General features: G+C 34.7%; 2 protein-coding genes across 3 annotated transcripts in view; one reads left to right on the forward strand and one right to left on the reverse strand.

Moving 5' to 3' along the window:
* Positions 1–1,427, forward strand: part of scyl2 (SCY1 like pseudokinase 2) — a 27,355-nt gene extending 25,928 nt beyond the window's left edge. For both annotated transcript variants that reach the window (XM_016487161.1, XM_016487162.1), the window contains one exon: positions 89–1,427. In XM_016487161.1, the coding sequence (XP_016342647.1) occupies positions 89–715 (627 nt within the window). In that variant the 3' untranslated portion in view covers positions 716–1,427. The remainder of the gene's footprint in view (positions 1–88) is intronic.
* Positions 1,428–4,332: 2,905 nt separating this feature from the next.
* Positions 4,333–15,606, reverse strand: LOC107689247 (zinc finger CCCH-type antiviral protein 1-like). The gene is made up of 11 exons (XM_016487190.1): positions 15,535–15,606; positions 14,949–15,070; positions 12,768–12,951; positions 9,388–9,517; positions 9,088–9,240; positions 8,863–8,982; positions 8,624–8,725; positions 6,128–6,282; positions 5,281–5,348; positions 4,888–5,008; positions 4,333–4,810 (listed from the first exon to the last, which is right to left on the reverse strand). Exons 1-11 carry the CDS (start codon positions 15,566–15,568, stop codon positions 4,755–4,757), a joined length of 1,245 nt encoding a protein of 414 aa, XP_016342676.1. The 5' UTR covers positions 15,569–15,606; the 3' UTR covers positions 4,333–4,754.
* Between the last annotated feature and the right edge of the window lie 212 nt (positions 15,607–15,818).

The raw sequence follows: 15,818 nt of genomic DNA on the forward strand, positions 1-15,818 counted from the left end.
TAAAAAAAATTTTTTTTTTTTTTTTTTTTTTTTTTTTTTTTTTTTTTTTTTTTTTTAATATTTATTTTATTTACTTTTATTGTTCAAGGCAAAGGATCTGACCAGCAGTCTTCTGAACAACATGACATCTCTGAAAAACCTCTCTTTGAACTCTGGGACCAGGACGATGCCCATGCAGGGCGGCACTATATCCTCTACCTTGCCAGCTGGACCCACCATGGGTGGAATGGGCACCATGGGCGTCAGCAATGGTTTCAACTCACCCATGGGATTCCAGACGGGAGGTATGGGAATGTGCATGAGACCCGCTGCTCCAGGCCTCTACGGAGGCATGGCCACCACTACCAGCACTCCAAATTTCAGTGCCCTCACCCAGAACCAAAACCAACCCAGCAAGCCCAATGACATGTCCGCCCTAGACTCCCTCTTCACTTCTAGCAAACCCAAAGTCAGCATGAACCAAATGGCCCCTAAACCGGCCCCAGTAGCCACTGCACCTTCCCCGTGGCTCAATCAGTTTGGTACAGGCCAGACTGCACCCATGCAGGCGACTCCAATGGGGATGACGGGAGTTCAGGGTGGCTTTGGAATGCAAGCAAACCCGTTCTTCAATCCTCAGAACTTCTCGCAACCTGTGGCCTCTTCAACAATCAACGCTGGGGTGATGAAGCAAAGCGCTTCAGTCAACAACGATCTTAAGGACCTCTTCGGATAAAACATTTGCCTTTCGTTCGCGTTCCCCCTTGTGTGGGAATTCAAATGAAACAACATCAGCAGTGACGATGACAGTCAAAATTTGGTTGGATGGTTGGACACGGCGTCCTTGAAAGACAGTGTTTAAAAGTTATTCTGGTTTGGTTTGTCTTTTTTTTTTTTTTTTTTGCCCTTTCAATGGTGCACTTATCTTTTTGAGTGAATCGACGGCACCAAACAAACATCATGTTTCACAGAAAGCTTGGGCTCTTTCACCGAAAGCTGCTTCAGTTGGTGGATGCCTTGCATTCGTTGTATCGTTGGACTTGGCATGTGCCCCAGAAGATACAAAAGGAGTAACAAACTCAAGCACTTTTGGTTTCAATTCCTTTTTGCTTGAGCCTCATGTTCCCCTCTCGCCTGAATGAGCCGACTTCGTCTACCAGAGCAAACGGCATCGATGGCCTCAGGATTTGCTGTTTTGCTGATGGTGTCTGGCAAAAGGAAGTCTCTATCATGCGATAAGTAAAGGAAGAGGTGGTGTAGTCCATAGTTTGGGCCGGAATGAGTGTTTTTATAATTGTGTATATACTGTATCTGGTGATTATTGTTTGAGTTTCATACTGATACATGATCCACTGAGGTAAAATATCTTAAAGGAAGGACACTGTCTTCATACTGTAGGTGCACTAAATGTAATGGAGCTAAAAATTATATTAAAACGTAGGTTTTGAGATGTTGTTGGGATGTTGTCAGTACTTTAAAGTGAGTTTGTGTAAAACAGAATCCATGAGCTTCATTCATGAAACACCTAGCAGATTTATTTTTTGTAAATTTCTTGTTTTTTAAACTCTCTCAGATAAAGGGTCATATTTTAAGTCAAATGTGCTTAATTATAAATAAATATGCATTACTGTAATATAATAGTAAAGATTTAGCTCTATACTTAAAGGGATAGTTCACCCAAAAATGAAAATTTGATGTTTATATACTTACCCCCAAGGGCATCCAAGATGTAGGTGACTTTGTTTCTTCAGCAGAACACAAACGAAGATTTTTAACACAAACCGTTGCAGTCTGTCAGTCTTATAATGGAGGTGAATGGGAATCACGGCTTTGAGAGTAAAAAAAAAACATACACAAACAAAACCAAATTAACGCCGCGGCTCATGATGATACATTGATGTGTAAAGACACAAAACAATCGGTCTGTGCAAGAAACTGAACAGTATTTATATAGTTTTTTACCTCTGATTCACTGCAATGTCCGAACTGTTCGAACTGTCCTGAGCAGCGGCGTGTCCTCCTGAGCGTGTTCGTTCTCAACAGCAGGCGCGTGAGGAGTCTTCTTCTTATTGCTTTACGGCGGATCGCCGACTTCTAAAGTGCATTACCGCCACCTATCTCTCAAATGGACCATTGACACTCTATCTACAATCTCAATTAGGAGTTTCAATGGTCCATTTGAGAGATAGGTGGCGGTAATGCACTTATAAGTCTGCGATCCGCCGTAAAGCAAGAAGAAGACACGTCAGGCGCCGGCTGTTGAGAACGCACTCAGAACAGTTCGGACATTGCGTGAATCAGAGGTAAAAAACTATATAAATACTGTTCAGTTTCTTGCACAGACTGATTGTTTTGTGTCTTTACACATCAATGTATCGTCACGAGCCGCAGGGTTTAATTTGGTTTTGTTTGTGTATGTTTTTTTTTTACTCTCAAAGCCGTGATTCCCATTCACCTCCATTATAAGACTGACAGACTGCAACGGTTTGAGTTAAAAAATCTTCGTTTGTGTTCTACTGAAGAAACAAACTATTGACACTCCTAATTGAGATTGTAGATAGTGTCAATGGTCCATTTGAGAGATAGGTGGCGGTAATGGACTTATAAGTCTGCGATCCGCCGTAAAGCAAGAAGAAGACACGTCAGGCGCCGGCTGTTGAGAACGCACTCAGAACCGTTCGGACATTGCGTGAATCAGAGGTAAAAAACTATATAAATACTGTTCAGTTTCTTGCACAGACTGATTGTTTTGTGTCTTTACACATCAATGTATCGTCACGAGCCGCAGGGTTTAATTTGGTTTTGTTTGTGTATGTTTTTTTTTTACTCTCAAAGCCATGATTGCCATTCACTTCCATTATATGACTGACAGACTGCAACGGTTTGTGTTAAAAATCTTCGTTTGTGTTCTACTGAAGAAACAAAGTCACCTACATCTTGGATGCCCTGGGGGTAAGCAGATAAACATCAAATTTTCGTTTGTTGGGTATAACTACTTACAACTTTGTATGTGTATTTTTTTGCATCATGATACTGAAAATTATAATTTTTTTCACACGTTACAAAAATGAGGTTTTACATTTTTGTAATGTGTGAAAAGATTGATCAGACTGTGAGAGTTTTTTTTTTTTTCGTAATGAGAATTGCTGGAAAATTAGCTTAATTGTCAATGCAGAAAGCAATTTATGCAAAATATACAGTTTGCACATTTAGGTTTGGGGATAAAATGCGTTTCCTATAGTTATTTGAATAAATTGCAGCTATAAATGGTAAATTGTAGCATATTGTATACAACCAAGTTGTAACAGAAGTATGCGTTTCATGAATGAAGCCTGATACATTTGTTTCCCTTTTGGTTCTCTGCTGTTACTTCCTACCCTGTGTTTGTTCAGTCTGTATTATCTTGTAATGTTGTGTTTCTTGGGGAAGCTACGGATCATTACATTAGGTCCACTTTTTTGTTTGTCATTATATGGGCAGTTTCCTGTTGTAGGAAGTGACCAATTGAATTCCTTATGTGATTCTATATCATGACCAAACAGACCACTGCAACACAGCAAATCACCAAAATGTGTATTATTTCTGAAGAAAAACAAAACATGAATGAAGTGTACAGTAAATAGAGGTGAACTGCCACTTTTTTTTTTTTTTATACTGTTGCAAGCGAATCACTTTCCTGAGGAGAATCTTTAATATCCAGACAGGTTTTATTCAAAGGGAATGCTTTTCCTGGTCTTATGAATGAGAGGCCTTATGTTGAGAGTTGTGCAATAACAGGTCTGTGATGAAGATTGTGAAAAGAACTTTCTGTATGAGTGTTTCACTACATGCAGTTTTCAAATAGTCTCGATTAATGTAGATAAAACATTTGGATTGTTTTAATTAAAAAAAAAGTGAACTGGATGGTTGGAAAGATGGTGATTTTGGAATCAAATAAAATGATTATTTAAAGGGTAATACATTTTCACTTCAGGCATTTCTTATTATTCTTGTTATTATTGAAGCATAGAGGATGTTATTGAAGCATATGGCACCACAGATAGTTTAGAAGTAGAAAGAAAAGCATTTGAATATGCATCATTTTCCTTTATGAAAAATATGTTTCTGAGTAGAAAACAGTAACAGTTGGTCCACAGCTAGCTAGTCTTTACTGATTCAATCTATTCAATTATACAATTCATCAGACTGACATTGCAAATATTCATCTAATGTAGTCTGTCTAGAAAAGTGCAGGTCATATTTCCCATTTTATGTACATATATTAGAAAAGCCTAATAGTAACCTATTTTAAGACTTTTAAAATTGACATTGTTTCCATAATTTCAATTAAGTGATAAAAATGATTATAAACCATAGTTGTATTTATTATTTAATAAAAAAAATAATAATTTGGAAGGGTGTGCTACTATGCTTCATTGTCATGAAGATAATGGTGCAATTTATTAAAAGTGACCTGGACTTGTTCTTCGTGAGAGTTATCTTTATTTGTATGTGAAGAAAATGATTTTAGCAAATTTTGGTCAATTGTTGAATAAACAGAAATATAGGAACAACACCGTTTCAAGAACATAATCACCACGAGAACCACTTTTTATGGCAATTAATAAAACAATATAGGCACATGGGTTAGCATGGACAAAGTGAACATAATTTTGAATCACATTTTCTGAAAATGGCCAGCAGACATTGCGTGAACCGGCGTCCTGAGATCAATCATATAAAGCTACAAGTAAATATTAAAGTAAACATAAAAAGAGGCAGGTGAGGTCTTATTGCTAAAGGCGGCGTACAGATCTCGTGGCGTTAGTGGACAGGTTGGTCTGGGTCATGTCTGCAACAAAACACAAGTGACTTAAAGTCATTTGTACTAAATAACGTGCATTTCTGTTAGTCTGTGCATTCACACGCCTGAGAAGTCTAGCTCATAGCTGAATATGTCCGCTCTGAAACGCATTATCCCAGTGGAGTCCTGCTGGTACTGCGCTTCAATATCTTGACATGACACACTGCAACATCCCCAAGAACCACCCTACACAAAGACAAAGTCCAAGTTTCTGACGCAGAACGCAAAAGGCGTGACTGTCGTAGTGTTGTTGTGCAAGAATACAGAATACAGCATGAAAGCTGCATTAGACATATTTTTGTAAACTGCTGTTTATTTTTCTGAATAAATCACCTAGATACAGTTATAGAATTAATTCACTAGCAAGATACCCATAAGACCACTTAACTTCTGCAACCATCACTTAAAATATTAATAATAAATGTATATAAAAATGAGTTTTGTAAAGGTTTATTTACTTTAATATAGTCCTTCCATTGACCATCCATGTCTTTGAACTGCCAGCGAGCTTGTGATGATATACGAGCTTGTGACGATAAGAGAACAGTATTTATTTGAATGCACACATAACATCAATAATAAAACCAATATTTTATTTTATTTTATTTTAAAGAAGCAATCCATTTGATAATATTTTGAGACGTAACTATTTTTCTTGACTACGAAATAAATGGAAGCTTATTTCGGAATACAAATATAAAAAAGGTAATTGCACATTTTTATCTCACATTCAGGCCTTTTTTCAGTTTATATCTCACAATTCTGAATTCTTTCTATGAAATCTGAGTTTACATCTCTTAATTCTTTTTTCCCCCAAATGTTTAGACACATGACCTGATTGCATACACATGCAGAATTCTGAGAAAAAAGTAAGAATTGTGAGATATAAACTTGCAATTCTTAGAAAAAAAAGTCATAATTGTGAAATAAAAGGTGTTACTAATATATATATATATATATATGTATATTAGTGCTGTCAAAAGATTAATGTGTATAATGTGTTTATGTATATTATGTATATATAAATACACACACATACAGTATATATTTTGAAAATATTTACATGTATTTGCATGTCTATATATTCACATAATTTATATTATAAATAAATATATTTAATATATAAACATAAAATTTTTTTCTGAAATATATACATGCATGTGTGTGTATTTATATATACATAATATGTATACATATATTATGCAAACAAAAACTTTTATTTTGGAGGCGATTAATCACGATTAATCGTCTGACAGCACTAATATATGTATATATATATATATATATAAATACACACACACGTACGGGATGTTTTAACAGTGTTGGTAGGTTGAGTATAGACACTAGAACTCACTGGTTTCTGGTACTCGGTCCAAATACCCTCATCCCCCATAAACTCCCAGATGTAATGAGAGGAAGAATTTGACGGGTTTGCTGAGGGAGATGCCAGAGTTGGTAAACTACATGTGATAAAAAGAAAGCAAAGGCTTTGGTGTTTGTTGACAAATACAGTTTTAAAGGTATAGGGAATTCTTCATGAAAAATGAGACAAAGGAACTTCTATAAATAGTTTATTAAAACACACAAATAGTTGATAATACAGTTGATTAAACACATTGTACATAATTGTTGTGAATAAATGTACAAATCATTTTATGAAGAATTTATATTACTACATAATATTGTAGTGTAAACACTGCGACTTAAAAAAAATCTTATATAAATTGTTGCATAAGAATGTTTGTACAATTTGTAACAGAAAGTTGTATATTGGCTTCCTGAAGAGTATAATGTTGCTTTAAAATTCATAAAGCTATATGTCTTAGTTTATGTAAGAAAACATTTATAAACAGAAACATTTGTGAAAAGTATAAATACTGTGGTGGTTTAAGAATTTGTTAAATAATTCTTATATAATTGTTAAATTTAATTGATAAAAGAATTGTTCCATGGACATTTAATTTGTACATTGACTTTCTGAAGAGTGTAAACACTGTGGAGTTATACGAATTTGTAAAAACTATTCTTGCTCACTCAATTTACAAAAATAGTTAACAATTTAAATACATAAAATTGTAAGGCTTCCCGTGTTGCTATAAGAATTTGTAAAATCATTCTAACATAAATGTCAAATTTAGTTTATATAAGAATCATTTTATGAATGATTTAAGAATAAATTATTAGGTCGGGTTCTTGAAGAGAATAAATAGTGATGCTATTAGAATTTGAAAAAAACAAATCTTACATGGATGTTACATTTCATTTTGAAATGAATGGTTTAAAGGAAAAAAAGTTGACTTTCTGAATACTGTGGAGTTATTAGAATTAATACAAAAAAATATCTTACCTAAACTACACATTCAATTTACACAAGAAAGTTTTTACAAACAATTTATACATAATTTCGTAAGGTGACTTCCTGAAGAGTGTAAATACTGTGGCACTACAAGAATAAAGCTTTTTTACATTTAGCAATGCCACTTATAATTTTTGTATAGAGTATAGTTTCGATAAAGCAATAAGCCCCAAGAAGCCGTGGTTCGCGCTTCGCTTCGTGCCTAACAACGCCCCTTAGCTGTTATAAATTCACTGTAAACCATGGCTTCACAGGGCTTATTGCTTTAATAAAACAGTTATACCATATACGTAGTAAGGTTTCACAAAATAAAACAGAGCAAATAAAGTGTAATGATATTAATAAAAACATTATTCTTCCGCCAAACAATGTAGTTCCTCAGAAACGGTTGTGGTTCCAAGTGGTTGCCGAGCAACACACAAATGTAAACAAAGGTGTATGTTTGTAGAGTAATTTACAACAGCTTCGAACTTGGCTCAACCAATCAGAATCAAGGACCGGAACTATCTGTTTTATAATAATAGTTTCACACACACACACACAATGTGTAGGTTAACTTCTTAAAGAGTGTAAACAGTGTTACAATATGACTTTGTAAAACCATTCCAAGATAAATTATTGCTTTCAATGCAAAAATTTACATAAGAATGAATTTACAAACAATTTACACTGTAATTCATTCTGCTATTTCGTGAATAAAGTCAAACCAGAGGCATTAAAGGGTTAGTTCACCCAAAAATGAAAATTAGACTGTTTTACTTACCCTCGAAGCATCCTAGGTGTATATGACTTTCTTCTTTCAGACGAATCCAGTCGGAGTTATATAAAAAATTGTCCTGGCTATTCCAAGCTCTATCATTGCAGTCAGCGGGTGTTGCAGTTGAACAGTCCACAAGTCGTCAAATAAAGCTCACGCATTCATAATAAAACGTGCCGCAGACAGCTCTGGGGGATGAATAAAGGCCCCCTGTAGCGAATCCATGACTTTTGTAAGAAAAATATCCATAATTCAAGCGTAATAAACACTTTTTTCTCACTTCCGTTATCTGTCATACGTGGATTCGTTCCGGCGGAAGGTGTATGACGTATGTGCAGCGCGCGCGCCTCTGAGATATGCAAGTCTCACGAGTTTGTTTATAGGAGCAAAGGAAGCAAAGTTTCCTTACTTTAGCAAAGGAAAACCAGTCTCCTCTTGGTTTATATCGAAATCCTCTGCGTGAGCTTTATTTGACGACTTGTGGACTGTTCAACTGCACCACCCGCTGACTGCAATGATAGAGCTTGGAATAGCCAGGACAATTTTTAATTTAACTCCGACTGGATTCGTCTGAAAGAAGAACGTCATATACACCAAGGATGCTTCGAGGGTAAGTAAAACACAAGCTAATTTTCATTTTTGGGTGAACTAACCCTTTAAGTCACAGCTAGAACTAATAAAGCGATACCTGTTTTGATTACTGCTGTTGTCTGTTACTACTTCATTGAATTTTGTCCGCCGTCTCACTTTCCTCAACATGTATGTGGACAGATTGGTTTGAGTCATGGCCACAACATTCCAAAAAAACAAAACACACACATGAAAACAATTTCTTACACAGGAAGTTGACGGTTCTTAATTTCAAGAGAAATACACTAAAATATTGTGTCACAGCCATGAAGGTCAGTCTCATTTGTCTACTTACCAGTGAAGTCCAACTTGTAAGTCGTGCTTCCTACAGTAAACTGGACTGAGCCCCTTGGGTTTCTGTTGTACTGCTGCTCTATAAAATCACTTCTAATCGAAGATGACCTCCCACCTGATCCCAGAAATAACAGAGAAAACAAAATAAAGGGTTATAAACAGACTATAAATGTGTGTTATATTTGGTGTATGCTGGTTTATTTGTCTAGATGTCTAGAACAACTTACATGAGATCCATATTCACACCACTGATGGTTATCTTTGTAGTACCAGCCTATTAATTCTTTCTGGTTAGGAGGAGACAGCAGCATATTACGTCGTACACTGAGGTTAACAAGAGGTCCATCGACTGTCATTTCATCAAAGTCAATATAGGCAGGCCTGTGCAGTGAATAGAAAAGGCAATTTAATATTTAATAATATATTCTTAATTTATCTGGTTGTGTGTGATGATGATAATAATGCTTAATACTTATTAAAATACTGTTAAGATTATATCTGTAATGAATTTGTTGAAGACCAACTTACCCTATGCTGAGGTTGATGGTGATCCCATTTGCCCCTGGCTGACAGTAATGGGCCTCAATGACAAAATCATTTAAGATATAACCCCACTGCTGTCCATTAAACAGCTGCCACTCGAAGTGATTACCTGAGGCTTTAAATGAATGGATGAATGACTGACTGAATGAATGAATGCAATGAAAATGAGCAATTAGTCAATCGCTCGGTATGGAAACTACTTTGGGAATGTTCTTTCCTCATTAAGTTCTCTTACTAAAGAAACTGAAACCAACATAAAATGATAAATAAGCCAACAGACGTACCTATTGCCATGTTGTTGTTAGATAATGCTGTTATTCCTGAAGTGTTTCCCTGAAGTGAGATTTTAATGTGACATTGAAACTTTCATTGTTCTGTTATATAAATATTACTCTTAACATCTCGGCAAAGCAGTGTTGGGAAAAGTTATTTTTAAAAAAGTAATGCATTACAATATTGCGTTATTCCATAAAAAAGTAACTATTGTGTTACTTCGTTACATTTTATGGAAAGTAATGCATTACATTACATTGGCATTCATTTTTGTTACCTGGCTTCCTTATTTATTTTTTTAATAACAAGAAACCAAAAAGTTGTATTTTTGTCAACTGTAAAGTCCTTTCACACTAAAAGTGAAATTAATAAGCCTCAGGCTGAAGAAAGTGACTCTGCCTTTGCACCTCACCAGTGAATAAATGGGAAAACAATTTGAAAATTTAAAAGTAATGTGTTCCTTTAATAGTTACTTGAAAAAGTAATCTGATTACGTAATTTGCGTTAATTGTAATGCGTTACCCCCAACACTGGAGCAGAGTAGGCTATGTGAAAAATGGCATACTGGATCAAACAGAATCAATCTACAATCACATGCAGAGTTGGATAGTAGTGAAGTATTTTTACTTTACGCAAGTCAATTTAAAAAGTATCTGTACTTTATCAGTGTTTATCTTTGGAAAACTTTTACTTCATTCAAAAGCATAATGTCATACTTTTTACTGCACTACATTTCATAAATAAAAGTTTTTTGTTGTTTTTTTACCTTTAAACATTAAACATTCTATTAACATAGAACATTAAAAATGTAGTACTTTCTTGTACTCAAGTAAAACTTTGAATTACTTTTACTTGAGTAAAAGTAAGAAAGTACTAGATTTCTAGTATAATTAAGTATTAAATCATATTTAATACGAAAGGTATTGCAGTAAAGAGTAGCCTACAATATTATGCTTTGGAATGTTGTGAAGTAAAAGTTTTCTAAAGAAAAACACTCTGATAAAGAACAGACACTTGAAAAGTACTAAATTACTGTAGAACAATTGTGTCACCTACCTAAAGCATAACTGCGGACATCATATTTAAGGTCATAATTCATAGCTCATCTTGTTTAAATTCATCTTCGCACTTCTAAACAGAGACATCAAAACGTTTGCGTGACATGTCAGTCGAACTTTGCCTTTCTATGAAAGGTTTCCTGTTTCCAGTTTGACTAATGTACATTTTTGTAAGATTTTAAACGTTAGCCTATATCAGATAACGTGTTAAAGTATTAGTAAACGGCATAGTTCCATCTCAAGCTAAATTAGGCTAATACAATTTAAAATATGTTGGAAAATCCTCAAGAAAGTACTAGATTTCTAATATAATTAAGTATTAAATCATATTTAATACGAAAGGTATTGCAGGAAAGAGTAGCCTACAATATTATGCTTTGGAATATTGTGAAGTAAAAGTTTTCTAAAGAAAAACACTCTGATAAAGAACAGACACTTGAAAAGTACTAAATTACTGTAGAACAATTGTGTCACCTACCTAAAGCATAACTGCGGACATCATATTTAAGGTCATAATTCATAGCTCATCTTGTTTAAATTCATCTTCGCACTTCTAAACAGAGACATCAAAACGTTTGCGTGACATGTCAGTCGAACTTTGCCTTTCTATGAAAGGTTTCCTGTTTCCAGTTTGACTAATGTACATTTTTGTAAGATTTTAAACGTTAGCCTATATCAGATAACGTGTTAAAGTATTAGTAAACGGCATAGTTCCATCTCAAGCTAAATTAGGCTAATACAATTTAAAATATGTTGGAAAATCCTCTCGGAATGGTAACAGTGTAAACAGGGTTGACTTACCTATTTACATGAACATGAGAAGCTTTGAGCTCAATGTTATGAAACCATTAAGTAGAGGTCTGCGCGGGACTGTTTCTTTTAGTCCCGCTCCCGCAAGGTTATATTCCATCCGCTCACGCTATATATTCACTCTTTGTTCACCCACTGTCCGCTTAGAATAATTTTCTTCCCGACCCGACCGTTCCCGCTAAATTTAGATCTCGTTTACAGAATCTCACATTTAAAGGGGTCATATGATGCGATTAAAATTTTTCCTTTCTCTTTGGAGTGTTACAAGCTCTTGGTGCATAAAGAAGATCTGTAAAGTTGCAAAGACTAAAGTCTCAAATCCAAAGAGATATTCTTTATAAAAGTTGAGTCAGCCACGCCTACCTAAAATGGCTCGTTCTAACACGCCCCCACATGTCTACGTCACTATGTGGGAATATTTGCATAACGCCGCCCAAATGTTCATGCAAAGAAAGAAGGCGTAACTTTTATTCTCGCTGTAGTATTGTTGTTGCCGTCGCGGCACTGTGTTATGACATTTATTGTAATGGGTTTATGTCAAGATTGTTTTAAGTTCACTTTAAATAATTTTTTTTAAACCCTAATAATTGTTCAAATTGATAGCTCTCAATTATGTATACTGTAATGTTGAATGGCTATAGTCAATAGTTAAATATGGGGGGGGGGCAATTTTATAGATAAATCATTGGTATCGGTATCATTGATACTGGCCTTCAGTCATTAAAAAAAAGATGCCATTAAACAAATATTCAAAAATATACTGTCTTTTTGTTGTTTGTACATTCATTTGAAGATTGAATGTGAAATTATTGCAATATAAAAGTATATTTAAAAACTTTAATGTTAGGTGGGATTAATCGCGATTAATTTCAGAAAAATGTGCGATTAATTAGTTAATATTTTTTAATCGATTGACAGCACTAATTATATTATATTCACCATTTAACAATAAAAAAAAACAGGTTTCAGGATAGCATGGAGTGTGTCCTAGAGCCAGAGTGTTGTAAAGCTAAGAAAAATAATTGCTTTTAAATACTTTAATTACATGTGGGCATAATTTCTAGATATATGGATTTAATTACATATGTAAATGTTTTTAAGTTTAAGCTTAAGTATGCTTTGTGGAAGATACTTTCACTTTTTATTGAATATTGTTGATACAGTACATTTTTTATCGATATGTAGAATTTATCAGTATACTTTTACACCCCTATACACACAAACCTGCAGATGAGGGTCTGCTTCTTCGTCTGCCCTGTCCTGACGATGAACTCTGACTGTTGTGGTTGAGACGACATCCAGCACCAAACTTGCACGAACCCTTCAGGAAGTCCTTGCATATGTGCTCATTCCTACACTTGTCCCCAAAACGGCAGTGACCACGATTGTAATGCATACAGACATTCCGCTTGAACACAAAGCATCATAATTGATTAAGATTTATTCACCTATTAAGCTCCAGCTGCATTCACATTCAATAATGTGGTTCTTACTAATCATCTTTTGAACTGTGAGACTGTTATATTATTTATATTTTATTTATTTTATTCATATGTGTTACTCATTTGGTAGTAGTGCACAGAACATTTTAATGTGGACATTTTTAAAAGCCAAATAAAGGCCACAACTTTGATGTACTTAGGATGCATAAATTGATAACTAACATTTAGCCTTAGCAAGATAAAGCAATCTGCCATTTTATTCAAAAATGCATAAATAAAACAGGTTTCAGGATAGCATGGAGTGTGTCTTAGAGCCAGTGTGTTGTAAAGCTAAGACAAATAATTGCTTTTAAATACTTAAATTAATTACATGTGGGCATAATTTCTAGATATATGGATTTAATTACATATGTAAATGTTTTTAAGTTTAAGCTTAAGTATGTTTTGTGGAAGATACTTTCACTTTTTATTGAGTATTGTTGATACAGTACATTTTTACATGTTTTCCTTTGAAATGTTTTACATGCTTTCCTTTGAAATGTCTTAAGAGATGTACCTTGCTAGATGTTAGTGCATCTTCTTCAGAGTCCGATCCAGAATCGCTGGCTGCCTCAGAATCTGTGTGACTGTCACCGAACTCTGGGAGACTTTCACTAGATTGCTGGTAGCTGCCTTCATCTAGGAAGAAAAAAAATATTATTCTGAGAACAATTTGAATCAATATACAATTTGGAGAAAACGAAACCTGTACAGTTTTGGCTAAGTCAACTTGACTGATCAACTTTAACTGGCCGCTGGTTCCCATTGTGACAACATGCCCCGTCATATCTTTAAGACTTTGACTTTCCGAAACGAACATGGGCTACCCCTTGAAATATTCACTGTAGTAAAACGTTTGACAAGTGGTCTCGACTGGTTTTAGAAAAATAATATTTAGAAAAGAGGATAACACATTAACCGAGAGAGTGTTAAACGAAACCACAGAAAAGCTGTAAGATCACCGCAATACTCGATTGAGATTGATACATTGCTGAAAAGACTGCCTTCTCTAGACTAAGTGGGCTTGTAGACAACTTACATTGTGTGTTTTATGAAATTGTGTTTATTTGATACCAGAATATTATAGACTATATGAAACTCACCCGAATCCTCTTGATAGTTCGAAGCCATATTCATAAATGGCACACGACCTATATTCTTTCAGTTTAATTTCCTCGTAAACATAACTGCATATGCTCGTATACATAGCTACGTTGTCTTGACGAATTGTTTCACAAGATATTTAGTTCACAATGAAGAAAAAAAAATAACTTAAAACGAAAAAAATCCCCATAATACAGCAGTACAAATAATTTATTTACTTCAAGTAGGCCTAGTCTTTTAAGCACTGGCGCCAACATTAGGGCAGAATGCAAATTTAAATAAGCAAAACTGAGATTAATGGGAATGCAAGTGATATTTCTGTCATGGTTTGTTTAAAAATGTTTTATAACATGAATAACGTTTTCTGTAAAACAAAACGCGAATACTCAAAGCATAGCCTATATAAAATACATATAGACCTGTACGTTTATGTTGTAGTTACAGTTTATTAAAAGTATCACAGCACAGTGTTTTAAATTAAAGGTCCATAAGAGGCGGTGCAGAGTAGATTATTTATAAATTGTTGTAATGATTCCAAATTACATGACAAAAATTGTAGTTACTAATGTAATCCATTACATTAGCCTACACATTTTAGGCTTTAAGACTTTGACTTTCCGAAAGGAACATGGGCTACCCCTTGAAATATTCACTGTAGTAAAACGTTTGACAAGTGGTCTCGACTGGTTTTAGAAAAATAATATTTAGAAAAGAGGATAACACATTAACCGAGAGAGTGTTAAACGAAACCACAGAAAAGCTGTAAGATCACCGCAATACTCGATTGAGATTGATACATTGCTGAACTTAAGAGATGTACCTTGCTAGATGTTAGTGCATCTTCTTCAGAGTCCGATCCAGAATCGCTGGCTGCCTCAGAATCTGTGTGACTGTCACCGAACTCTGGGAGACTTTCACTAGATTGCTGGTAGCTGCCTTCATCTAGGAAGAAAAAAAATATTATTCTGAGAACAATTTGAATCAATATACAATTTGGAGAAAACGAAACCTGTACAGTTTTGGCTAAGTCAACTTGACTGATCAACTTTAACTGGCCGCTGGTTCCCATTGTGACAACATGCCCCGTCATATCTTTAAGACTTTGACTTTCCGAAACGAACATGGGCTACCCCTTGAAATATTCACTGTAGTAAAACGTTTGACAAGTGGTCTCGACTGGTTTTAGAAAAATTATATTTAGAAAAGAGGATAACACATTAACCGAGAGAGTGTTAAACGAAACCACAGAAAAGCTGTAAGATCACCGCAATACTCGATTGAGATTGATACATTGCTGAAAAGACTGCCTTCTCTAGACTAAGTGGGCTTGTAGACAACTTACATTGTGTGTTTTATGAAATTGTGTTTATTTGATACCAGAATATTATAGACTATATGAAACTCACCCGAATCCTCTTGATAGTTCGAAGCCATATTCATAAATGGCACACGACCTATATTCTTTCAGTTTAATTTCCTCGTAAACATAACTGCATATGCTCGTATACATAGCTACGTTGTCTTGACGAATTGTTTCACAAGATATTTAGTTCACAATGAAGAAAAAAAAATAACTTAAAACGAAAAAAATCCCCATAATACAGCAGTACAAATAATTTATTTACTTCAAGTAGGCCTAGTCTTTTAAGCACTGGCGCCAACATTAGGGCAGAATGCAAATTTAAATAAG

This window comes from Sinocyclocheilus anshuiensis, unplaced genomic scaffold (genome assembly GCF_001515605.1).
Source record: "Sinocyclocheilus anshuiensis isolate Anshui unplaced genomic scaffold, SAMN03320099.WGS_v1.1 scaffold882, whole genome shotgun sequence".
Classification (NCBI taxonomy): domain Eukaryota; kingdom Metazoa; phylum Chordata; class Actinopteri; order Cypriniformes; family Cyprinidae; genus Sinocyclocheilus; species Sinocyclocheilus anshuiensis.

Bases quoted from the DNA above. Each gene is read 5' to 3' on its own strand.
- LOC107689247 (XM_016487190.1), bottom strand. From the start codon at position 15,568: ATGAATATGGCTTCGAACTATCAAGAGGATTCGG. The intron at 8,983-9,087 runs TGTAAGTTGTTC...TCTGTTATTTCT, and splicing joins TGGTGTGAATATGGATCTCA to GGGATCAGGTGGGAGGTCAT. The intron at 8,726-8,862 runs TGGTAAGTAGAC...TTGGAATGTTGT, and splicing joins ACTTACAAGTTGGACTTCAC to GGCCATGACTCAAACCAATC.